Here is a 27,149-nt window from a genome sequence, read left to right as displayed (position 1 = left end):
GGCGGATGATGCATCGAGTCCATGTCTTCAATTGTAAACCCTTGGTACCAAGGGATGAAGCAAACAAGGTGCAGGCCAAGGAAAATGGGGCTCTACTCCACTAGGGCCAAGGTGGTCTCCGAGGAACTCATCTAAAGAAGAAACACTCCTCTCCCATAGATGGTGACCTCTTAAATGTGGTCACCAGCGCTAAGCTCGCCTAGATCCATTCCTGCACCTGACTCATGAGTCCAACAATCCTGCCCACCAAAGCTCTGTCCTGAAGTGACTGTACTGCATTCTTCACCTGTCGCTTTTTCTCTAGAGAGAACCTTAACGGCTAGGGGAGTCAAAGGAGCTGCCATGAAAGCACCTCTCGCCAGACGAAGGGTCACCACCAAGATTCCTTCTTCAGAGATTGCAAACAAAAACGCCGTGCTGAGAAAAAGAGGAACGGGGGGCGGAAAGAGGAAAGAAAAGGCTAAAGAGGACCAAGATCCTCCCTAAAAGGTGAACCAGAGGACTCGGGCAGGAGAGAGCTGCTCAAGGCTCCAACAAAGCTGACCAGCTCGCTGGAAAAGTGTCCAACAGAGCCAAAACGACTCGTAGATAAAAGAAGGCCATGGCCTTCCAACCACTGCCCAAAAGAGCCAAAAAAGGGCCCCCTGACCTGGCTCAGCTGAGCTTCAGGCAGTGGGGCCTGCTCCCAAACCAAAAGAGCAGCAAAACGGAGCGTCGAAACACCCAAGTCCATGCTTGAACCCAAAGAAAAGTTCCCAGAAACAGTCTCGGCCTGAAAGAAAGAAAATAAATTTTATTAGAGACAGAAGCTTCAGAAAACAGCACATCGTCCAGAGAAGAGCTCCCTTGAACAGCGTGACAACTAAGAGAATCTCCAAGAACCAACTCGAGCTACTGGGTGGCCAAAAGACAGCAATGGTGCTGCTTCCAGACCAACTGCAGCACAAAAATGTGCGCCACAACACCCTGGTCAAGGCTCGAACCAATGCAGAGACCCCAGAAGCAGTCATGACTTGTAGGAAGCTTCAGAACCAGCAAATCGGCCTGGCAAGAACTCCATGAACAGTGTGAACACCTGTGAGTCCTGCAGGGACCAAAGCGATCGACTGGCAGCCAAAAAAGACTAGGAAGATGCTGCAGGAAAATGGGCAGGAACTGACCGGAAAGACGTGTAGGGAACTCAGGGAAACCTAGGGTGAAGGTGAGGGAAAAGGGAATGGGGGGTTGGAAGAGGCTGAGGTGGTGGAGAAGAGCAACCTTCACGTGGGCAGGGACAAGCCAGTCTCTAACTTTCATTTTATTGTGCTCTACTATTGTAGGTATTTTATGAAGTGTATAGTTTCCCCGCCTTAGTAGCCTCTATAGAACTCACCCAATGCACAAGCTTGCTCTGTTATGAAACTTTGATTATCCTCTTAATTGTCACACCTATAGGCTACATAAGGCAATGAAGTGTTGTCATGCTCCCTAGTCAAGTTTTTTAGGAATGCCAATGACTATATGTTTGAACCGTCTCGTACTTGTGATGTGCTAGACTTTAAGCTGAAGAAGTTGTGTAATAGATCTCATATTGTGAGTGATGGCACATTACGGGGGACTTTCTGTTAGAGTTTCTCTCCTTGTAATAAAGCCTTTCGTTTTCATTGTGATTATGACTTATTTTGTTTCATTTTCATTTTCTTTGCAGTAAAACCTTTCATTTTCATTATTTATCTAGTATGAAAATTGTGATACTATGTTATAAAGGTAAAGGAGATGGGGACACTCTTGACTTCAACGGATACTATCGTCAGAGCTAGAGGTAATGTGATCATCAACACATCCCACTTGTTCCAATATCATGTGGTTGCTTAGCGGTACCTGAGAACTTCTCATTGTGAATGTTATCCATAAAGCTTCTTGAACTTCTTAATCGTAGTGTAATGTATGGAGACTTTACTTTGTAACTTTGATTTAATATTTTTGTATGTGCAGTTAAGATTTGGAAGCATGGTTATATGTCGATGAATTTAAAAAAAAAGTGAAATACATTTATCATCTCTAGCAAGATAAATCTATTGGTAGTTAGCACAATTGTTAAAACTGTGCTCTCTTCTTCTTTTTGCTTACAACTACTCATACCTCAGCACTCAATACTTAGGTTATTTAGTTTGCGGAGTGCGAGGGATTCAAAGCTGTTGAGTAGGCAGGTTTCCAAGTAGACTCGACGATGGACCACATCTTCAATTTAAGAGGTATCATTGATGACACTAGGGCATGGAAGAAGAAAGTTTACTATTGCTTTGTGGATTGCTGCAAGGCTTTTGACACAACACCATGGGCTCGACTACTCAAGGAATCATGACACTCTATGAGCGGGTATTAGTTAGAGTCTGGACAATGACTGAATGGATAGAGGAGATTATGAGCATGATTCGGCTCAAACAGGATTTTCCTTTATCACTGACCTTGTTTGTGCTATACATTGATGAGCTTGAGTCACTCATTGTGACACTAGGCAGGGTAGGCTCACTCTTATCCGGATCCGTGGTCTCGATTCTCCTATATGCAGATGATGTGGCCTTTCCCTCTTAGTGACATTTGGATGCACTTCACACTTTCTGTGAACACATGATCCGAAGTTAGACCACTTAAAAACAGCACATACAAGATACTTGGGTAGTGCCGGTGGTGCAGGACTTGGACACCAAGATGGCCTTCTACATGGATCACCTTCTCACAGGCTCATAGAGGATGGCTTCATTCTCAGAGCTGGATACATGGAGGTCCACATGTTGCATGCCATGAGGATTGCCATCGGACACATTTGGGTATCATCACATCGAATCCCAAGGGGATAGATTGAGCAGACAGGGTCCACATGCTCTGCCTCACTAACTTACAGCGGAGGAGTACTACATATGCCGATGCACAGTGTGCAATGAGATTTGAGGGAGATTCCACTCACATTGAAAGAGGGATTCGGACCACTATCCAAGATCATGGACTTCCTGCACCAGAAATGCCTTGGGATGTCCTTACTTGAGATACATCAACACAAGGATAATCTTCTCAAAGATCTATGACCTCACCCCCTCCACCACAAACCGCTGTCACCAACTTTTTTAGAGTTGAAGAGGACCTGGATGACGAGGACTGCCCATGGCTGACAGTCTACATTCTACTTTCCCATTGACTCTTGATGGTCCACCTTTAGCAGCCTACATGAAGCTGAAGGAAGTAACTCCAAACTCTACTCGCGGGGTAGGTGTGGGACCGATGACTTGCTGCAGGTGATCCATGTAAGAAGTAAAACTAGTAGTCTCTCCACTTTGGACCCGTATGCCTTTGATAGATTTGGGCCCCAAAAGGGACTGTGATACATCTTGGTTAGGCAAACTAGAGTTGAAGAAGAATTTGGGATCCTGAAGATGGGACTGGACGCTCTCAAGTCTAGCAAGTGAAACACACCCTCTACTTAATTGGGCCTATATAGTTAGTCTCATATGACCATCGGGCTTGAACAACAGAGAACTCCAAGATTGTGTAAGGTGCAACAACCTCCACTGGTGCCTTGTTAAAAGTGAACTACTCTCAATGGGCAGCTGTCAAGGTGTGTTGAAGGTCATTAGTTGATCTCTCCATGAGTGATTTGAAGGAAGGGAGAGGCAAGATCACACTTAATTGCCTAGGGGTGAACCAAGAAGTGTGCCCTTGCTGTGCTAATTGTTGTGAAGACTCCATGGCTAGGTCGGGGTATCCATCATTTGTACTAGTCGGGGATATATGTGACTATCCAGAAGAGGGCATCTATCACCATTGGTGGTGCGACAAACTCTGCTCTGATGGTCGCAGGTGGTATTGAGGGTTCATCTCGAAGCTTGCGCGGGTGGTATTGAGGGTTTACCTCGAATCAAGTGCAAGAACATCATGACTTGGGTCCTCTCCACCCTCTGTCAGATCCTCTCTGATAGGTCAGGCTCCCAAAAGTGTGCGCCGTACATCAGGGTAGGGTTTACCTCGAATCAGGTGCGAGAACATCATGACTTGGGTTCTCTCCACCCTTTGAAACATCCTCTCTGATAGGTCATGCTCCCAAACATGTGCGCCGTACGTCAGGGCATCCATAGAGTCTGGGACTTACCTCGATGGAGACTACCGAGGCTGGCCTTGGAGTCATCCGGACGACTAGCAAAGAGTGGAGTAGAAACATGGTATGCACATATATCCACATAGTTCGCCATGCACGGTATTCAGATGGACAGGCTCCCTCCCTTTCAATACAGCATGGTTGCACCCCCTGAGTTGATCTCGCGAGATGAGATTAACCGTATCATACGGTTAGATCTCCTTCAGCTTCATAGATCTCGGACTTGGGGGGGGGGATCATGAGCTCTCCACCAAGTCCCAGTTCTATCGCAACACTTCCTGAGAGTATCGAAGGAGGGATCATCATCAGATCCCAGTATCTCAAGAACAGAGGAGTCTCGCATGCACTGAGGATCGCCATTGGAAAGATGCCTGTTTCATCCCATCTATTGAGGATTGAGACGGGCAGAACAACATGCATACCCAGAGAGCAGTGGATTTGTATGCTATGCACATTGGGAGTGGTTCAGACAGAGGAGCATTTTCTATGTGCTTGCCCAACTTACTATGATATGGTCCCCGGGAGTGGTTCAGACTGAGGAGGATTTTGTGCTTGCCCAGCTCACTGTGAGATTAGGGGAGGATACCATTGCCTCTACCAGTGTCTTCGGCCCACTCTCACGACTGATCCACTTCCATGACCAGGTCTGCATTGGCCTCTATCTACTTGAGATGCATCGACATAGGGAGACTCTACTACGAAAGATTAGAGAGCAGCCGGAGGTGACCAGACCACAAGATATAGAGGCTGATAGGACACAACGACACGTCACAGAGACTGTTATGCATTTGAGTCAGCTCCAAGGCATAGTGGGGTGGAGGAGGAGGCGCTAGTTGATATGCGGTCTGCCTGGATCAATGAGAGAGGGACGTAGAGACCACCTACGGCACGGAGAACGACCAGAGCACACTCTATTGAGGTCCGGCCTATCACAACTTTCCTCAGGGGAGACCGTCGGAGACAAAGGGCTACTCTGAACATAGCCTAGCGGGTTCAGAGATTGAGGACGCCAAGCCCTCCCCCGCTATCACAGCTTGAGACAGCTTAACACAGACGCAAATCCAAGACATTTTTGCCGCTCACATATGAGCCATCATGGTGTCAGGCTTTGGTTTCTGAGTCCTAGCTCGCAGCCTACTTCAGCTAGTTTCTGATTATATCTGATTTTTGTTCGAGCTATTGAGCTCTGTAGATCAGTTTAGCACTCAGCAAAGGTCCTAGTGCGCCTTTTGCGCTAGCCCACTGAGGCTTGTATGCGTTTTTCCTTTTTGGTGTACTTTGTACTTTGTCCCATAGGCTTGTGAGGCCTCCCGTGGATGTTAATGTATCTTTCTTTCTTTCTTTCTTTCTCTAGGGTGGATCCATAAGTCTTGGCCCATGTGTGGCCAATCATGAAAGTGCGATAGTTCCCTGTGTCCATGGGATCCCTTGTTTTTGTGTTTCGGCACGATGGTGTTGCTACTTCAAGGAGGGGGAAGCCATGGCATACAACATGGTTGAACATCTACACAAAGATCGGGGCCAAGACCTCTTGTCTATGTGCAAAATGCTCAGTCCACAGCCCCTCATGAGCCCGGGCTCTCTGGTTGTGGAGCCGGCGCAGTGCAGCTCGTACAATCCTGTGCAGTAAGCAAGATAGATGTGGTGGCCCTAGGTAGGGAGGACATATCAGGTGGTGTGACATTGTAGAGTCATGTCACGTATGTGTGCCAAATACTGGGATCCGCGATGTAGATAGGTGGCTTCCCCTCAGATAGAATCCCCCAAGCAATAGTGGGGTCCCCTCCTCAGAAGGATTAGATCACCTTGTCCATCCTATGCGAGATGAAAGCCCACCTCTTACGGCATGTAAGGCGATGTAAGGAAAATAGCCCTCCTAGCAGAAGCTGCTTGAGAGGATCCTTGCACGCTCGTCCAGATGGCCATTGTAAGGTACCCCAAAGCCCGCTCACATATGAGTTTAGATCTCGTCTATTGGCACTTATGATCAAACCATGGGTTTTGGGGCATGCTACGGATCGAGTCATGGGAAGGATTTGACAGCAGCATCCTGAACCACTGATACAAGAGTGTTTTAGTCATGGGCAAGGCCTGCACCTCTCCAAGGGAGGTCGGTGGCTCATGGGACAGGTGGCTTATATAGACCGCATCATGGGCATGGTCAAAGTGTATCTGACATGGGTGGGGGTAGGAGGGTCCCGTCTTGTGGCTGATGTGGTAGTGAAGATGCTGAATGCCAGATAGGAGTGGTCATCGTCGAGTGGGTGGGGGATAGTAAAGTCATGTACACGCAGCACAAAGGCTTGGGAACCCATCAAATTGTCCACTGTACTCATCCTTCCTCCATGCGGGAAACAAGTGAGCTCTCTGGAATCTGGATAATGGCCATCTATGAATACTATGATCAGGTTGTGCATTGCTCCCATCTCGAATAAGTGTCCCGGCTCGTCCATACCTTGTCGTATGTGGTGCATCTCGAATAAGTGCCTCAGTATCCCAAGCTCTACTTGATCTATCACTGGTACGCTGAGGTGATCTGAACCATAGTCAAGCAAACCCATCTGTCTGCTCCCCGAATGCGTATTGAAGTCACCTCGGAGGGGAAGTGCCATACTGGAATAAAAATCGGCCATGTGTCAAGCGTTTGAACTCGTGTCCACATGTGTCGTGCATGCTCCTCCTTTTGGATCACAGATATAAGCGGTCTCATATGTGATTCGAAGAGAACTGCCCCCAGAGCCTCGTGGGATGTCTCTTCTCATCTCCTTCCTATGAGCTGACTTCCAGATGTATTGTGTCCTTCTTGCATGTATCAGCTTGCAGCTGATGCTTAGGAGGTACAACTCTCAATGGAAAGTGTGCACTTGTATTAATATCAATGGAAATGAAGTACTGCTGAAGCCCCTTTTATACTTTTGGGAAGTGGGCCAGCAACACATTTACTCATGGGATTAGTACAACAGCTGCCACGTGGCAAGCTCACAATAAAGCCTAGTATCCTACTAAAGTGTACAAATAAGTACTGAAGTGTGTGCAATAAATGTGACCTCTGTGGAACAGCACCATTTACTCGAGCGGTTTTGGCCAACTCACAGATTTCTTGGCCCATCTTGATCAGCAATCGTCGATTTCCTCCTCGAAACTCAAAGACATAGACGCCGGCTCCGCGCGCAAAGGAGAGCCCAGCCAGAGGACGATCACAAACATCTTTTCTAGTGACTCAAGCTAGGACACGACGGACTAGAGACTGAGACAGACTCACCGTCTTGTGGACCCTCACATGCAGACCGCAGGCATCTCACATTTATTATTTGACTTGGGGAGATAGACCACTAGAGTGACGGTACCACTAGAGTGACGGTAGCACTGGTCAGACGACGAGCTACCTTTTGGAGAAAGAGAAGGGACCCGGATAGACTGATCATGCTGAGTACCAGTATCGTTCCACTACTGATTGCCTTCCTCAATGGCACCAGCCCTCACCTGATCTAGAGCCACTGCCGGTAAAGTCCATCTTGTCTGTCCTCAGTCGGCTGGCAGAATTTGTACCACAGAAAACAGACATAGGTCCTGTCATTCGGAGATTGGATGGCCAATTGCGAAGGATCTCTCTTTGTTTCATCCTGTGGATGTAACAGTAGGGTATGCTATGGTTGGCAGTAGCTATCCAAACGGGGGCCCAGTTGCATTTAAATGGTCTCACAGTATACATGTCTTAATATGCAACCGTTAAGAAGATACTCAAAACTGCCCAATTGAGATCCTCAGAGCATGTTGGAGATGGATCTGAGTATAGCCTTGAGAATTGGTAAACCCTCCTCCGAGATTTACTGGCAGTGATCTCTAAGAATGTCGCAAATCCGTTTCATTTGCTGTAGTGGCATGCAACGACATAATTATTGGATGCTGTAATGTGATTTGCTTTGTATATCACTTTTACTATAGGATGCATTTCTTTCAGGTTGATGGAATCTCAAAGATATAAGGATTATGTTGGCCAATATAAGAATTATATTTGACCAGTATTTGTGCTTGCTTGGGCAGAGTTTGAAGGATTTTTCACATAGAGGCATACTATTGAGTTTAATCATTCATTCTTAAGGCACATGCACGAAAAGATTGGATGATACAAGCTGCTATGAGAATACTTTTGTGTGAAAGGTGCTATTTTAGAGCTAGAAGTTTCGTTGGGTGGAAAGTAGGTTTTTTTATAAAATGTTTGTAGGCTTGCCTAATGGATCAATCATCAATTCAATCACAACATTTGCCTTTTTGCTGGAACATCAATGTTTCTGTTGGCAAAATCACAATATTTGGTTGGGTTACAATATAGGTAGTGTTATAGCAAATCTTGGGGTCTTTTTGAACCAGTGCATTGGCGCCTTTTGGACTCAATCATCTATTGGATATATACTATATGCGCACATATATATGCGCACATATTAGAACAATTTATTTTCCTTTGGGTTGTGTGCAACGAATTTTTTTTGGTCATTAATTATTAAAATGTTTGAGTGATGTCTTCTTTTCAAGAATGCCAATTACATGCTCTTCCGTGCTTTTATCTGCCTCTCAACTTGATGATTCCATGTAGGCATGCTGCTCTTAGGAGAGCTTTGGACACAATTGGCAGTACAACCTTTGGAGGATACAACCATTCACAGTTTCTCAGAGTTCTTTTCATCACGCCTTGTGAGTTTTTTTTTCCTCATCAGTCATGTTGGGCTTCATCTGGTAGTACAAGAAATAACACAGAATAATTTGTGTGCATCTTCTTTGAAGACATGTGCAGATGTGTGGTTAATATATCGTATTTGGATGAAGCTCGTAAATGTTATGCAATTGAAGCAATGGTGTTGCTAAAATTCAATGGTTGTCCTGGCCACATACCCCATATTGAAAGTAAGAAACAGTAATATGCAAAGAACTACAGGAGAATCATGGTGAGTACCTTGATGGCCAAGCTGTATGGCACAATTTTGGAGCAGGAAATCAACAGATGGGCGGTGCTAGATCCCCTTCTCAGGTTTGGTTTGAGATGAAAACACTCCACAGTGGCACACTTGGTCAGAATGATAGAATTGGTCAAAGGGGTAAAGGGGAAAAACAATGCATTCTGTGAGAAAACAGAATGGAAGCAAGAGTGTGCAAAGAGAGAGTGAGCTGAATGTAGTTCACTCCCGAATGTCAACTGAACTGAAGTGAATGAAGTGTGTGTACAAGAAAGAGATAAGGGGTTTTGTCTAAGTGACAAAACCCTATCTAATCACTAAGCGTAGTTAGAGATTAGACCGTGGTTCAGGGGAAAAACCTCTAAGAGGTAAAAGTGCCCCTAACTCACTTATTACATTACAGTGGTCACTGCCTAGAATATATTAATAATTCTAACACCCCCCTGCAGTGCCAATGTGGTGTACAAGGTAATGATCAATCACCAAAAGAAGATAAGTTTAGGGCACTGCGAAATGCCTCAAACTTCTCACGTGGAAGTGCTTTTGTGAAGATGTTTGCAACATTGTCATGTGTTGACACATAGATCATACTGATCTCCCCTGCATGCAACTTCTCTCTGACATAATGATAATGAACCTCAATGTGCTTCGTGCGAGCATGAAACACAGGATTCTTTGCCACTTCAATAGCGACTATCAGTGAGAATAGGATAAGGACCCTCCAATATGAGACGAAGATCAACGAACAAACGTCGCAGCCAAACACACTCAATTGTCGTTGTGAAAGCTGCCCTATACTCAGCTTCACATGAGAAAGTAGCCACTGTAGATTGCTTCTTGCTCAGCCAAGAAACGCAAGTGTTGCCCAAAAAGAAACAATTTACCACTAGTGGACTGCCTGGTATCATAGTCTCCAGCCCAATCTGAATCACTGTAAGCATGCATCTGCAAGTCACTCCCCTTGGGAAACATCAAGCCAAAAGACTTTGTGCCTTGCAAATATCTAAAGATGCATTTTACAGCTTGCCAATGTATTGTCTTTGGGCTGTGCATATATCTGCTCACCTGAGATACTGCATACTGAATATCGGGCTTGGTATTGCACAAGTATATGCGGCATCCAACAGCCTGGCTGTAAAGTGTGACGTCCACTGATTCACCTGCATCATACATAGTAAGCTTCAGCCCTGGCTCCATGGGAGTGGCAATAGGATTACAATCATGCATGTTGAACCTATCCAAGAGTTTCTGCACATACTTGGATTGAGACATAACGATGCCACGCTTGTCTTGTATAAACTGGATCCCCAAATAAAAATTTAACATGCCCAAATCTGTCATGTCAAATTCAGCTTTCAACTCAGCTTTGATATCTGCAATTATATCCTCATTTGACCAAGTGAGTAGCATGTCATCTACATAAAGAATGATGACCAAAATATCCCCCCCATCCTTCTTGATGTAGAGGGTGCTTTCCGTAGGACTATTGTGTAATCCCTTACTTGCCAAGAATGCATCTATCTTGGCATACCATGCACGTGGGGCTTGTTTCAGCCCATATAAAGCTTTGTTAAGCTTGCATACTTGAAGTGCATCGCCAGAAAGTTCAAATCCAGGAGGTTGCTTGACATAAACCTCTTCTTGCAAGTCCCCATTAAGGAAAGCTGTTTTTATGTCCAACTGATGGACATTCGACACAAAATTTGTAGCCATTGCAATAATTGGAACTAGCCATGCCTTGTACCTGTCAATAGACCCATCTGGTTTCCTTTTTACCTTGAAAACCCACTTGGTACCAATGGCATGCTTACCTGGTGGCAAATCTACAACATCCCAAGTCTGATTTTGCTCTATGGACTGCAACTCATTGTGCATGGCATGCATCCAATGCACATTATCCTTTGCTTCTTCAAAAGAGTCAAGCTCCTTTTCATCAAGAAGAGTCCCTGCATAAGCTGTCTTAATTGAAAGAATCCCCTGCGTGCCCTACTGCACTACGAGTCGTGCCAGGCAATGGGGCCTCAAGCCTACTCTCCCTGAGAGTCTGAAGCAACCAATTCAGGACTGTTTTGGCTGCGTGTATCTCTTGAATCTCTTGCCTGACAACTTCATCCACACCCTGAGGTGGTACAAAATCAGCCGGTGGCTGAATTGGGGTATGTGGATCTGGAGGAGGTTGCTGTAAATTCTGAGTTTCAACGGGGGAACCAAATGCTATAGGAAGCATCCCCTCAAACACATCATCTGAAGAAGCTGGAATCTGAAATTCAGCATGTGTATTTGCTGAATTTTCAGAAAATATAACATCTCTACTAACAAAAATCTTGCATGTAGCAGGATTGTAGAGACGATAGCCTTTGCTTTGTGAACTATATCCCACGAAAATGCATTTGAGTGCCTTATCTGACAACTTGTGTATAAACTCCACACAGGTGGGCATATGCAACACAACCAAAAAGTTTGAAATGGTCCACTGAAGGCTTTCTCCCATGCCATGCCTCATAGGGAGTGATTGTCTTCAAAGCCTTTGTAGGAGCCCGATTCAGAATATAGTTGGCACACATGAGGCCTTCAAGCCAAAACGTGTAAGGCAACTTCTTACTTGTAAGCATGCATCTATCCATCTCCATGGCAGTGCGATTCTTCTGCTCAGCTTTGCCATTAAGAGACCCGGAACTGCCCAATAGAGATCCTTAATGAGGGGTAGGTGGATCTGCATATATCGTGATGGGTCGATAAAATACTCCTTTGTGATGTGCAAGCGGTGATCTCTGTAGAAGCTGAGCTTCACTGGGAGCTTGCTCGGTCCCAGGTCCGGAATATTTGTAGCTGCAAGAGACCCTCATGGAAAACGGAGCATCCATACTGTACTGGATGGGAGAGAGTCTATCCATGTGGAGCCCTAGTTGCTCAAACCATCTCTCAGTGCGTGCGTACTTGCATCTCTGGCCCCTCTTGCTAAAAGTGCCATAGAGGTAGCCAAGGTAGTCTGCTACGCCCAGAAGTGTAATCCCTGTACTCCCTGACTCGCTGCAGATACGTGATGACCTGAAATGCAGCATCTAGCTGTAATGAGGATGACCCAAACTCAGCCTGAATGATCTAGTGAGGAACTGGCGGCTTATTGCGAATCATCTGCGATAGCATGAGAACCTATAGCTGCTCCCCACATGAGCCTACTCTGTATCCGACAAGTCTGGCCCCCAACAAGGGCTCCCATACATCCCCGCTGGGCAGACCAAGGAGTCAAAAAGCAACCCCTTGGTCCATGGATCCTGGAAGTGCGAGCGCGGGGGAGCAGGCTGCGCGGAGGGCTGGGCGGAGCTGGAGCGGAGCAGGGTGGAGGGGCAGCGCCAGCGGGAGGATCAATGAGCAGGAGCACAGAGCTACCAAAAGGGAAATGGAGAGAGAGAGAGAGAGAGAGAGAGAGAGAGAGAGAGAGTTTAGTAAAGTCTTCGGAAGACCGATGGGTCTATGAGACTCTGAAAAACAGTAAGTTTGGAATGGACTTTCGAAAGAGCTCGATCCAAAGAAGCTCCGTGGAGGTTGCTTGGTGAGGAGGGTCAGATGGAAAGCGATAAGGAATGGTGCAAGGACGGTAGGAGTAATCGACCCAATTCGAGAGAAGAGGAAAGGGCACAGAGGCCGAGCTGCTCTCCATGTTCCCGGAGGCAGCTAGGGCAGAGAAGCCGGCTGGGGTAGCAGGCAGCAGGAGCGTCCAGGGCAGCAAGCAGGTCCAGTGGCGGGGGTGCTGCGTAACGGCAAGGCGAGGGGGGTCTGCAGTTGAGAGAGTGCGGGCTGCAGGGCAGTTAGAGGCAGAGGGGTGGAGCTGCAGCAGCAAGGGGCTGCAAGGCGGAGAAAGAAAGAAAGAAAGAAAGAAAGTTAATCAGAGTCTTTGGAAGGCCAATGAGTCTATGAGACTGTGAGAAACCCGATACAAAGCAATTTGAAAGGGTGGAGCTACTAAGCGAGTCAACACCCATACTAAATGCTAAATGCTACATAGTCGGAATAACATCAATGATAACATTGTATCAAGATCAATATGGCCATCTCCATCATTACAACCACTACATATCATCAAAGTTCAAAAAAAAAAAAAATCTGGTCCAGTATCACAGCTACAGCTCCCCACCCACTCTCAAGGACGGTGGGGGAGTGGTAACATGAAGCCAAACATAGACTGTTATTGACTGGCCAGGGGCATGGCCATGCACGATCTCCTAGCTGTGGCTCTTCATCTTACAAGGGCTATGGTGACCCCTATTGGTCGTGCTCCAACCTTAATATGGAAGGAATGTCTCCAAGAGTAATCTCTGCATTCTTCCTCTGTTGGATATGTCGTGTCACTGGCTTTGGATCACGTTCGTGTCGGAACCAGGCGAGGCAAGAGCTTGTGTGGTCCGGCTGAAAAAACTCAGTGATCGTACTCTGAGAGGAGTCTGCCAGTGTGCCCTGTCCCTATCTCTATGATCTAAGTAGGCTCTCTTGGTGTCTGATTGTCTCATGAATGCATGCGGCCAAACATCTTTGGTCTAGAAAAGATAGAAAGCGGGATAGCAGCCCGGAACGATCTCTAAAGAGATAGAAGTAGCTGCCTCGAATCTCATAGTATACTGGGCATCTGAAAATGAATTGCTCCTCCGAATCGATCTCCTTTAGATCATAGAACGTGCATATGCGCCTCTCCCTCAGTACTCCCTCACAGCTTGACCACTCTCGATGCGGAGTCGATGTGAAGAGACCCGGAACTGCCCAATAGCGATCCTTAATGAATGGGGTAGATGAATCTGAGTATATGTTAGAAACCAAGAGAGTGAGAGAGCAGGAAGCAAGAGAGCTGAACGTAGTGCTTGCAATAGAAGAAGTGACTAATACAAGTAGTGGGATGGGTTTTGTCTAAGTGACAAAACCTTATCCTTCACTAACCGTAGTTAGTGAACTAACTGTGGTTAGGGGGAAAAACCTCTAAATGAGGAAAAAGTGCCCCTAACCTACTTATTACATTACATTGGTCACTGCTGAATTATAATAATTATTCTAACACCCCCTGCAGTGCCAATGTCATGTACAAGGAAATGATCAATCACCAAAAGGAGATAAGTTCAGGGCATTACGAAATGCCTCAAACTTTTCACGTGGAAGTGCTTTGGTGAAGATGTCTGCAATATTGTCATGTGTTGACACATAGATCATACTGATCTCTCCTGCATGCAACTTCTCTCTGACATAGTGATAGTGAAGCTCAATGTGCTTCGTGCGAGCATGAAACACAGGATTCTTTGCCACTGCTATAGCACTCTGACTATCAGTGAGAATCGGAGAAGGACCCTCCAATGAAAGATGAAGATCAGCAAATAAACGACGCAGGCAAACACATTCAACTGTTGCTATGAAAGCTGCCCTGTACTCAGCTTCACTTGAGGAGGTAGCCACTGTAGATTGTTTCTTGCTCAACCAAGAAATGCAAGCATGTCCTAGAAAGAAACAACTCCCACTGGTGGACTGCCTAGTATCATAGTCTCCAGCCCAATCTGAGTCACTGTAAGCATGCATCTGCAAGTCACCCCCCCTGGGAAACATCAAGCCAAAAGACTTTGTACCTTGCAAGTAACGGAAGATGCGTTTTACAGCCTGCCAATGCATAATCTTTGGGCTGTGCATATACCTGCTCACCTGAGAAACTGAAAACTGAATATCAGGTCGTGTATTGCAGAGATAAATCAGCATCCAACAGCCTGACTATAGAGTGTGACATCAATTGATTCACCCGCATCATGCATTGTAAGCTTCAGCCCCGGCTCCATGGGAGTGGACATAGGCTTGCAATCATGCATGTTGAATTTGTCCAAGAGCTTTTGAACATACTTGGACTGAGACATAACAATGCCACGTTTCTCTTGAATAAACTGGATCCCCAAAAAGAAATGTAACAAGCCCAAGTCTGACATATCAAATGTAGCTTTCAATTGGGCCTTGAAATCTGCAATTACTTCCTCATTTGATCCGGTGAGCAGCATGTCATCTACATAAAGAATGATGACCAGAATATCCCCCCCATCCTTCTTGATGTAGAGGGTGCTCTCAGTTGGACTATTGTGCAGCTCCTTGCTGGTCAGAAAGGCATCAATTCTGGCATACCATGCACGTGGGGCTTGTTTCAGCCCATACAAAGCTTTATGCAGCTTGCATACCTGAAGTGCATTTTCTGAAATTTGAAAGCCCGGAGGTTGTTTGACATAAACCTCTTCCAACAAGTCTCCATTAAGGAAAGCTGTTTTAATGTCCAACTGATGAACATTCCATTCAAAATTTGCAGCCATGGCTACAACTGACCTGATGGTTGTCATCCTGGATGTAGGAGCAAAAGTCTCCTCATAATCTATGCCCTTTTTCTTAGCATATCCTTTTGCAACCAGCCTTGCCTTGTGCCGATCAACCGACCCATCTGGCTTTCTTTTGACTTTGAAAACCCACCGTGTACCTATGGCATTTTTACCTGGTGGCAAATCCACAACATCCCAAGTCTGATTTTTATTAATGGACTGCAACTCATCGTGCATGGCATTCATCCAATGCACATTATCTTTTGCTTCTTCAAATGTCTCAGGCTCCTCCTCATCAAGAAGAGTACCTACATAAGCTGATTCAACTGAATGAGTTCCCTCCATGTGCCTTACTGCACTACGAGTTTTGCCAGGCAATGGAGCTTCAAGCCTACTCTCCCTGAGAGTCTGAAGCAGCCAATGCGGGACTGTTTTGGCTGCGTGTATCTCTTGAATTTCTTGCCTGATAACTTCATCCACACCCTGAGGTTGTACCAATTCAGCTGGGGGCTGAATCTGTACTTGTGGAGCTGGTGGAGTTGCTGTAAATTCTGATTTTCAGCGGGGGAACCAAATGCTATAGGAAGCATCCCCTCAAACACATCATCTGAAGAGGCCGGAATCTGAAATTCAGCATTTGTATGTGCAGAATTTTCAGAGAATATGACATCTCTACTGACAAAAATCTTGCGTGTAGCAGGATTGTAGAGACGATAGCCTTTGCTTTGTGAACTATATCCCACAAAAATGCATTTTAGTGCCTTATCTGACAACTTGTGTTTGAACTCCACAAGCACGTGGGCATATGCAACACAACCAAAAACTCTGAAGTGGTGCACTGAAGGCTTTCTCCCATGCCATGCCTCATAGGGAGTGATTGTCTTCAAAGCCTTTGTAGGAGCTCGATTTAAAATATAGTTGGCACACATGAGACCTTCCAGCCAAAACCTGTGAGGCAACTTCTTACTTGTGAGCATGCATCTATCCATTTCCATGGTGGTGCGATTCTTCCGCTCAGCTTTGCCATTCTGTTGAGGTGTAAGCCTCACTGTAAGCTGATGCATAATGCCTTTTTCTTTCAGAAATGTCTCAAATTCATGAGACATGTACTCCCCTCCTCGATCTGTGCGAAGTGTCTGCACTTTGAGTCCTGTCTCATTTTCAACCATAGCCACAAAGTGTTTGAAATGCATAAACACTTCTGATTTTGCCTTGAGACCATAGACCCAAGTGTAGTTGGTAAAGTCATCTATGAATGTAATAAAATAGAGATAACCCCCAAAAGCAGGTGTCCTCATGGGACCGCAGCCATCACTGTGAATAAGCTGCAATTTTCTTGTAGCTTTCACTGCACCATCCTTCTTGAAGGGAAGCCTATGCATTTTGCCAAGAATGCAACCTTCACATGCATGAGGAGGAGGCGACTCCAAAGGAGGTAATGCATCAACCATATCATGCCTCTGAAGTGTCATTAAGCTGCCATAGCTCATGTGCCCATACCTGGCATGCCATAACTCCGCATTGTGCATCGCAGCAGTGGGAGTGCTAACTGATAATGCAATCTTTTTTCATATAAATCAAGCTGAAAAAGACCCCGATAGAAAGTGCCAAACAACCTCAAAGCATATTCATTTTCTTTGTCTCTGACTGCACACTTGTCATCATAAAAAACAACTTAAAATCCTCCTTTAGTGAGTGAGGACACTGAAAGCAAATTCTTCTTTATATCTGGCACATAGAGTACATCTGATATTCTGAAATCTGTGCCATCAGTGGATGTGAGAATAATGTTTCCCACTCCACACACTGAATGAGAAGAATTATTTGCACAAGTTACCTTCTTCTTGGTGGGTGAAGAATGCAAAGTTACAAACAGATTTTTCTTGGAAGTGATGTGCTTTGAAGCACGACTATCAAAATACCAAGTATGTAGTGTCTCATCAACACTGAAAGAGCATTCATTCTTTGAAGGATTGTAACTGCAAGTCAAAAAAGCATATGGGTCATCATCATTAGTGGCTGTAGTATCTGAACTACCCACTAAAAAATCTGAAGTGCAAGCCAAAAAGGCATAGTGCTCTTCAACCAAGTTGGCTGCAACATCTCCTCCATCATGGCAATGTGGACCTGATGCATCTGATATAGCCATACCGGAATTCCTTTTCTTTTCTTTGGCTATGCGCTTCTTGCACTCTCCAATATAATGACCTGGCTTTTTGCAGTAATGACAGATGCCCTTCTTTTTTTGCTTGTTTGTATCACCCTGTGCCTTATAAGAAGGCTGTCCAGAATCAGCTTTATGCTGATGTGTGGGCTGATGGGCATGTGGCTTATGCTGCCCTTTAGCCTTGGGCTTGAACTTAGAGAGCATAGCATGCTCGCTAGCCCAGGTTGCCATATTCTTGCGTGTTTGTTCCTCCTGCAATAGAAGTCCTACCAACTCGTGAAAGGAGAGAGGATTGCTGCCCCCCCTCAATGACAAATTCAGCGAGGTGTGGAAACCAAGATAGGACTCAGGAAGAGAGTTCAGAGTGGTGGAGATCATCTTTGAATCCGGAGTGACTTCATCAATGTTCAGCAATTGTTCCCTGAGATCCTGAAGCTTCGTGAGGTGATAATTCATGGAATCTCCCTCCTCCATATGTGTATGGGAAAGTTCTCGCTTCAGAAAGGAAACTCTGGCATCGTTTCTTGCTGCAAACATACTCTCCAGTATTACCCAAGCTGCCATAGATGTCTTGCATGACCGAATATGAGGTATAATGAACCTCTTGATAGAAAGAGAAATTACTGAAAGAGCTTGTGCATCTCTAGAGTCCCATCTTTTTTGCTCTGCTGTGGGAGCTCCTGGAGCGGCTGCTCCAATTACATGTGCTGTATTTGTACCTCTACCCCTGCCTCCAGCTGTAGGAGTGACAGGTATAGGCATTGTATCTGGTCTTTCTTCATCTCCATTGACAGATTTCTGCCAACTAAGGTGTTTCGAACCATGAAACTCCACAAGAAGTACTTGGTGCCATCCAACTTATCCTCCTGTGTGAGAACCCCGAACACCTCATTTGAGTTGTTCTGTGCCATTTTTGCCAGATAAACTCAGAAATACAGTAAACTGAACAAGTAAAATCCCTTTTTGGGATGTAAGATGCACAAGTAGAATCTGCAACTAAAAATATGCCCACAGTGACAAATACTGTCACAGCCTGTCAAAGGCTCAAAATGCACCACAATGCTCAAAAATCTGCAAATAGAATCTGCAAAAGGTGGCAAAAGTCTGCAATTTGACTCAATGCCCAAAAACCTGCAAATAGAATCTGCAAAAGGTGGTAAAAGTCTGCAATTTGACTCGTACTGAGTCCAAAACTGTCTGCAAACTTCCAAACTGCTCTTTTACCTGCAAAATTGCAACCCAAATGCAAAAGTTCCAATTTCTGCAATTCTCTGCAACAAATGCAAAAGCCCCAAATTTACTCCCAAAATGCAAAAGGCGCAGATGAACTAAAAGCCCCAAATTTCTGCAATTCTCTGCAACAAATGCAAAAGCCCCAAATTTGCTCCCAAAATGCAGGCCAAACAATGGCTCTCTGCACCAATGCCTGATAAAAAACTCCTTCCAATGTTCACCTGCAATGAAAGCTCTGCAAACAACCACCTTTGTAGAGTACCCTGTAAAGGCGCCCTGACCTCAAGAACAGCAACAGTCCGTACAGTACAGACTGTACAGCTGTACGGACAACTGACGTCAGCTGTACGGCAGATGTACGAACTGTACGGGCTGTACGGTGCTGATGCAACATGAATAGAGTTTGCACGTGTGGAGCAGTTGTACAAATGTACGACAGTTGGTACGGACCTGTGGTACGGTGCAGTACGGCGACTCTACGGAAGGCACTCGATGTACGGTGACTGTACGGAGGGCGCTCGATGTACAGAATCAGTACGGCGATTGATGACGTTGCAAGTACGTACGGCGGCGGCAAACAGTACGGTACAGTGGCAAACAGTACGGCAGATGTACAGAATCAGTGGAGCAGGGAGTAGGCGTACGGCGCAGGGTGTACGGCACCTGAAGAACTGAAGCGTGGGCTGTTGTATGGACGGGAGCTGAGAGCAGAGTGGCGCTGGTACGGAAGTTGTGTACGGAACAGCCAACGAGCTGTATGGAACAGCCAACTGTGGCTGTACAGAATGATTCGCAGGTAGGTAGCTTCTCACGCTTGAGCTGAAGCTTGTGGGGGCTAGGAAGCTAGGAGCAGGATCTCACTCTGATACCAAATGTTAGAAACCAAGAGAGTGAGAGAGCAGGAAGCAAGAGAGCTGAACGTAGTGCTTGCAATAGAAGAAGTGACTAATACAAGTAGTGGGATGGGTTTTGTCTAAGTGACAAAACCTTATCCTTCACTAACCGTAGTTAGTGAACTAACTGTGGTTAGGTGGAAAAACCTCTAAAGGAGGGAAAAGTGCCCCTAACCTACTTATTACATTACATTGGTCACTGCTGAATTATAATAATAATTCTAACAGTATACCCTGGAGGATTAAAAAAACCATCTTTCGAGATGCGTAGGCAATGATCTCTGTAGAAGTTAGCTTCATTGGGAGCTCACTTGGTTCCAACCAGGTCTGGAATGTATGTAGCTGAAGGAGCTCCTCACGTATGACCTGGTTAACCTTGTGATACCCGAGTGGGAGAAATAGCAGGTCATGCTATAGTGGAATGGAGAAAGTCTATCCATATAGAGCCCCAATCTCTCGAACCACCTGTCTGTGTGTGCATACCAGCATCTCTGATTACCCGTAGCTGCTAGGGCCATATCTGAGGATAGACCTAGCTATGGTAGTCTACGACGTCTGGAAGTACAGTCTTCGTACCCTGAGAGAGAGAGAGAGAGAGAGAGAGAGAGAGAGAGGTATTAATGTCTTTAGGAGACCTCGTGGGTCTATGAGACAAGATACAAGATATATGTAACCCATACAAGCCACTATGGGCTGAAGCAAAGGGCTAACTAAGGCCCTTGCTGAGTGCTTTGTGCTAAGAATGCAAAAGCTAGTACAAAATATATATATATAGAGAGATTAACGTCCGTGGGAGGCCTCGCGGGCATATGGGACAAAGTGCAAAGTACATCAAAAGGAAGAACTGATACAATCCTCAAAGGGTTGGAGCAAAGGGCGCGCTAAGGCCCTTGCTGAGTACTATGCTGAAATAAAGAGCTCAATAGCTCAAGCAAAATCAAGTACAAAACATGTGCTACCTGGTCTTTCCATTTTCCTTGCATCCTGCATTCATTCTGCATGACTTGTCATGTGGTTTGACGCACCTGAGTCAACATACCACACATCATTGCTTTCTTTTGCACTTATCACAGAATTGGTCATGTGCTGCACCATAAACAAATGCTCATTTCTGTCATCACCCTGTCTACTAGAGGATGCATAATTGCCTTGCTGCAATTTTTCATTCATGATGTCATTCTGCTTTTTATAGCAGTCTTTAGCCATATGACCCATTTTACCACAGTAGTAGCATTCAACATTGCTGTTTGCATTTTGGCCTCTCTGCTATCCACCACGACCTCTTTGGCTCCCCTTGCCTCTAAAGTTACCACGTCCTCCTCCATAGGACTGGTTTTCTTGAATTTGCTGCATATTCTGATTTCTGCCACGGCCTCCAGATCGGTCTGCTCTACCTTCCTCCTGAAGAAGATGCACCACCATTTCTCTGCTCTTCAGAAATTAGAAGAGCAATCAACTCCTCAAAATCAGGAAATTTTTCACGGACGGCAATGGATGTCCGGAATTGTGCATAATCCTTTCCTAGACCATTCAAGGTCACAGAAACTAAATCATCATCTTCCACTACCCAATGGAAGCAAGTGCATCTGCAATCTTCTTCACCTTCATGTGGTAGTCATTGATGCTCATATTTTCTCTCTGCACATTATGCAACTCCTGCTTGAGCTGCATTTTCTTGGCTTGCGTATTTGTGCTATACATCTTTGTCAAAGTATCCCATGCCTCCTTTGGCATGCTTGCATCTTGAATATAGCACAATCATAGAATCTGAAATACTGATAGACAGCCAGTACAGAACTTTTGTAGCTCTCTCATGCTAGCCTTTAAATGCCTGTAACTCCTGTTGATTGGGAACATTAGGAATAACTGGTTCTTGTTCAGCTCCAGTAATGAACTCCCAATAGCCTTTTCCCTTAAGGAAATTCGTCATTCTAAACTTCCATGCTTGGAAGTTGTTCTTGTCAAGCTTTTGAGTGACTATCTGTGAAAGAGCATCATACGCCATTACAAAACATTGCAAAAATATTCTGTCACTGCAAAAAACACAACTTCTGCCTCACAAGGGCAAATCTGCAAAACTGACGAAAGTGGTATTTGACCACACAGTCACTTCCTAGTGACGATTTTGCATCAACAGGCAATAAGAATAATTCTGTCACTCCCAATATCTCTGCGCCGCACAGGCGTACGATGCAATTTTTGCGGTAACTTTTCATCGACTTGCAGAACAGTGGTCGCACAGGCGCTTTTCTGAGTGCATGCGGAAAACTTCCACTACCAAAACGGGCCCCAAAATGGCCTCGAATCAAAAAAATAATGTCACCAAGGGCTTTGTTTCTGCCTGCAGCATATACTGCCCTCTCGCCACACCGTGAAGGGCGTCCCAATCTAAGACAGTGCACTCTTGCACTTTCCGGTTGTGCTACCTCCAGAGATTTGCTCCTAAACTCGAAAAAGAAAAGCAACACTGATCCTCTTACCAAGACACCGCGAACTTGGTTTGCTTTCTTGAGCTCCTTATCACGAACTTGGCTCTGATACCATGTGAAGAGAGTTGGAGAGAGGTAAGGAGTCTCACTTGCAGCTTTCTCACATACACAATGGGGGAATATACACAAAGGTGGAGGCTGAAAACAGTTTTGCTATTCTTAGCTGCGAAAGCCAAAAGAACTCTCTTAGTACAAAAGGAATAGGTGAACCCTATATGTGGCTCTCAAACCAAACTCAGCTAACCTAGGTGGCATACTAACTCAACCACTAACTAGAGTACATAAAGATAGCTGTCATCCAGCTATTATTCATGGGCAGTGTACCAACCGCATTTGCAGCTAACAAGTCGGTGACATAAATGCACAATGGTCACCGTGGCATATCACGAGTAGAGCTTGATATCTCAACAGTCACTTGCATGGGGCAAGCATCTGCTCATCTTCAGTAGCGGTCTTGATTTGCACATTTGCAATGGGAGCAACAAGTTCAATGGCAAGGGTGATCTCACATGCACTATTCCCAAAGGGATCGACTGTAGTCATTACGTCTTGTGCATGCAGCAACCATGCTCAAGATATTCCAAATCAATGACAAGACCCTTGATCAGACCATAGGGCAATATCACTGTCCCTAGACAGAATAGCTCATAACAAGTCATCGAATTAAATAGAGTGAGCTCTTGTTGGATCACAACAAATGTGAAGCCTACAAATAATGAGTAGAGGGGGCACTAGAAGCATTAGACCGAGAAACCAGTCCTTAAATACTTTAGAAAAGGCAAGAGGAGGAGCAAGAGGTGCCGTGCCATGCAATAGCTTGTACTACACGGAGTGCAAAGAAGCCAGAGCAGCATGGAGAACAGCCACAGGGAAGGAGAACCAGCAGAAGGAAGAAAATAAAGTTAACCGAAGAGGAGCGATTCGAGCAGTTTCATTAGCTCAAAATGAACCCCAGAGATTTCTTCAATCAACAAAGGCCCTAAAAGATGTTAGATTCATTGACTAGCTATATAAAGGAGAAGACACAACACCAAGCAACAAAAGCTAATTCCCATCAGGACAAAAGATAATGTCATGACAGTGCAAGATATTGAGCTAGGTTCTATGTTTGAAGAAACTAGCAAATGGAAAACTCTGGATCTATGAGATCTAATGGCATAGATGTTGGAATGGGTTTTTACTGATGCAGATAGCAAAGAAAATTTCAGAAGAAATGTTTTTGAAGCAATGACAGTCCCCATTTTCAATTGAGGGAACAAGAACGAAGCCACAACAATCAGGGTGAGGCAGTCAATAGAGCGAGCGAGAAAAAGCGAGCAAGCCCAAAAAAGCGAGCGACAATTAGTTGAAGTGATTGGAAAATCAAGCAAGCAAAGAAAGAATCTAAGTTTTTTATAAAATAATTGCTTGAAGTATAAAGTATCCAAAAGAGTGGTAGGACTATTGTAACATGACCCCATTTGGGTTTGGCAATTATCCTGGGGGTCACTCATAAACATGTAACATACCACTTTTGTGCATTGAGGGGTATTTTTTAGTGGGGGGGACTTACATGTTGTTTGTGTGCATGAGGGGATTTATAAAATAGCAACTTAATGTAATTTATATATGTAGATATTTTAAAATGTAAACACATACATGGGTTCAACCATTTACATGACAAAATGTAAATTGCAAGAATAGGGGTAATTTTTAATACATGCTTGCTTGCACATGCTTTATGGGTTTATGAAGAGTGATCCCCAGAGTGCAATTAAAAGGTAGAGGATTTTAAATTTTGGTTTTTTTTTTGGCCAAAATAGACAGTGTCTTCTCGCTCCCCATTATGGGAAACCTTGCTTTAAACTTGGTGCAAAAAATTGGATAGAATTTCACAAAATTCTTATTCTGATGTACACAATTTTTTTAGATGGTGCAAAAAGGCATGATATTGATCTAAATCATACCTTGTCATTTGATTTGATATGTAACATTATGCCATTTATATTTGACAATAAAAAGATGTAGGGATGTTAAAAACTCATCTTTTGGCGCGCTTCCTGTTTTGGCCCAAAAGAGGACATTTTCACATCTCTGTATTTTTGCAAGATGTCAACATATGTATCTTTTGATTTACAAGTCCAAATAGGGTTATGTTACATATCAAATCAAATGGCAAGGCGTACATTAGATGATTATCATGTCTTTGTGCACCATTTAGTAAAATTTAATGCACCAAAATATGAATTTGTGGTTAATTTGTTGCATTGGTTAGATTAGTGGGAGGTAAGAATAAATCATTAGGGAAGGATATTTTTCCAGTAACAAAGAAACATGGGTTTCATTCCAAGAGTGAACAGAGTTAAAAAAGCTAAGCATTTACATATGCATGGAATCTAGACTAATCCATGCAAGGAGTCCTTGGAAACACCCCACCTGTGTGGAAGGTTGCGCAAATAGATGATCTCAATTACTCTAGTGGAAAGAGAGAACTTGATTGCAGTTACTATAGGGTTTGTCTTTAATACAAACAATGAATTGGAAACTGAACATACAAACTATCTCATGGATGATGTGAAATTAGTGTTAGTGGCTCAGAAAGTTATATGCATATTTAACCTTCTAGCATTGAGGAAACATATGGACTTTTGAATAAGTTATTATTTTTTGCTACTGAAATGGGGGATTTATAAATCTTTTATTGTTTTTTATTGCTTGCCTTTTTTGGCTCGCTCGCTTTTTGTCGCTCGCCTTTTGGTAATCCTCAATCAGGGCGAGCACCCTGAGGAAAAACTTTTATGGCACCTTGGTCCACCTTGGAACAAAAATCAGCAAATAGGCTGTAGAAAATGGGCAAGATCGCCGCCAAAAGTAGGTTCCAGACTGAAGCTTCAGTTGGTCATTAATCACCATGCCAACATTGTAGCTCTCCAGTAGTACCAAAGGGATCGAGTGTGTGGTTGACTACTTTCTCATGGTTAGCTCCTATGCATGTGAAAACATCCTTGCCATTAAACATGCTGGTCCCACTGCAAGTGTACATGTTTAATAGAAAGGTGACTTGTGCATTATAGGTTTTTATGGTGTTCTCTCTCTCTCCCTCTCTCCTCTTCTTCGCTTTCACTGTAATTTTCTGGTATTATAAAATTTGAAATGGTGTTAATTTTTGACTGTAGAGAAAGAAAGAAATGTCTGCAGGAGCCCTTGCGGGCCTATGAGAGGGAGAAAGAAAGAAAGAAAGAAAGTCTATTAACGTCCACTGGAGACCAAAAGGTCTATGGGACAGCAAGAAACCCTCTAGTACATCTGCTTTAGGGAGGGCACATGGCAGCTCCCAAGGAGTGCAAAAAGCCACCCCCATTATACATGATAGTCTAGAAGAGTAAATAGCCATACATCAGTTTAAGACTGAGAGTCTTTTGGTTTTGATTTGAATTCTCTGATTAGTGCTACGCCTTCACGGTAAACAGCCCATTTTCCATCCCCTCTGGCAGCCTTGACTTTAGCTAATTCAGTTGTCTTAATCTTAAGTTGAGCTTGTGTAAGCTCCTCTGCTATCCATACTTTGATGCCCTTCAACTTGTAAGATTGTCGCGAAGAAGCTTAATCCGCATATCTTTTGACTTCAGTGTAAGGATAGCATGACCTTTATAGTGCAAAATAGAAGCTGGCTTGGAGTCGTCATCATCCTGCTCATCATCATCCACCCATTCAATGTTGGGTAAGCTTGCTTTGATCTTTGTCAATATTTCACTATATGTGTCCTTCTCTTTGTACCAATCTTCTAGGAGTCCCCCTATTCTAATCTTCAGCGCATTATCACATCTAGCTTCGTGTTCTTTAATCTCTGCGTGAATATCTGACTTACATGCTTTGGTGTCGACTTCCACAATCACTTCCTTCTTAGCAGTTTGTACTTCAGTGTGAACAAGATCTTTGACCGTAGACATTAGCTGCGGGGTAGGGTGGGAATCCTTACAAGATTTTACAGCCTCATCAATTACTTCCTGCTTACCAGGCCCTTCCAGAATGTGAAGTCGAGCCTTTACTTTTGCCAGTTCCAATCATAGCTCTCTCACTGCCCGTTGCAGATAAAAGATCTGATCCTGTTGCCCAAGGATGGGTCGTTTTGAGCCTTCTTGTTGGTCATTCAGTGCATATGGAGAGGGTGTCATGGCTGCAACTGTAGAGTACCGAGTCTTGATGGATGTTGAAGGAGTTGAGGGAGTTGAGGGGGACTTGGACGAGAGGATAGGCCAGTAGTCCATAGTTGGTTGTTTGTTTGAACCCCCTAGCTTAACCTAACGCCCGGGTTGGGTTGGGGGTTTAGCCCAACTCGGGGTTAGGGTTAGTTAGCTGCATCTAACGGGTACGAGGGAGAGGTATGAATGGAGAGATACGGCTTCTGTTGACGGGCGGTACGGTATTGGATGTTTGCTGACGGGCGGTACGTACAGGGGGGAGAGGTATGGACGATGGGACTGTACGGTACTGGCTGCCTGCTGATGGGCTGTACGGACGGGGTACTGACGATGAAGGTATGGAGGTACGGACGAGGTACGGACGGGAAAGAAAGAGAGAGAGGCTAGCGGGAGAGGAGAGGCTGAGCGGGGAGAGGCTAGCGGGAGGGAGAGGCTGAGCAGGGAGAAAGAAAGAAAGAAAGTTTATTAAAGAGAGTGATTGTAAGGCTTATTGGTGTGGTATTCATAAAGGTTATCAGAAAATGGGTCATTTCTGTAAGATTTAGGGAGCTGCATGTAAATAGAGCAGATGGAATTCTTTGACTAAAGGAAATGCAATAAAATTCGTAAAAGGCCTCTTGAATATGAAAATTGTATGAACATGCTACATGCTGGCTTGAGGCTAACATTGGAGATGGGTGTGCATATAGGACTAGCATGCATAACTGATGCCTTAATAATCATAACGCTTGAAAAGTTGATAATGCTCTTAGGTTAAGCATTTTTTCATATTTGAGAGC

At 44.6% G+C, this 27,149-nt stretch overlaps 1 protein-coding gene across 4 annotated transcripts in view; it reads left to right on the top strand.

Moving 5' to 3' along the window:
- MET18 (ARM repeat superfamily protein) overlaps positions 1-27,149 on the top strand; it is a 202,884-nt gene that overhangs the window by 13,087 nt on the left and 162,648 nt on the right. For all 4 annotated transcript variants that reach the window (XM_087393875.1, XM_087393876.1, XM_087393874.1 and 1 more), the window contains exons 3-4: positions 1,747-1,801; positions 8,724-8,821. In XM_087393875.1, coding sequence (XP_087250001.1) covers positions 1,747-1,801; positions 8,724-8,821 — 153 coding nt within the window. The remainder of the gene's footprint in view (positions 1-1,746; positions 1,802-8,723; positions 8,822-27,149) is intronic.

The sequence above is a fragment of the Dipteris shenzhenensis genome, chromosome 22 (genome assembly GCF_047967505.1).
Source record: "Dipteris shenzhenensis isolate YYH24624 ecotype China chromosome 22, Dip_SZ_1.0, whole genome shotgun sequence".
NCBI classification, from domain to species: Eukaryota; Viridiplantae; Streptophyta; class Polypodiopsida; order Gleicheniales; family Dipteridaceae; genus Dipteris; species Dipteris shenzhenensis.
This window is presented reverse-complemented; position numbering and strand designations above follow the sequence as displayed.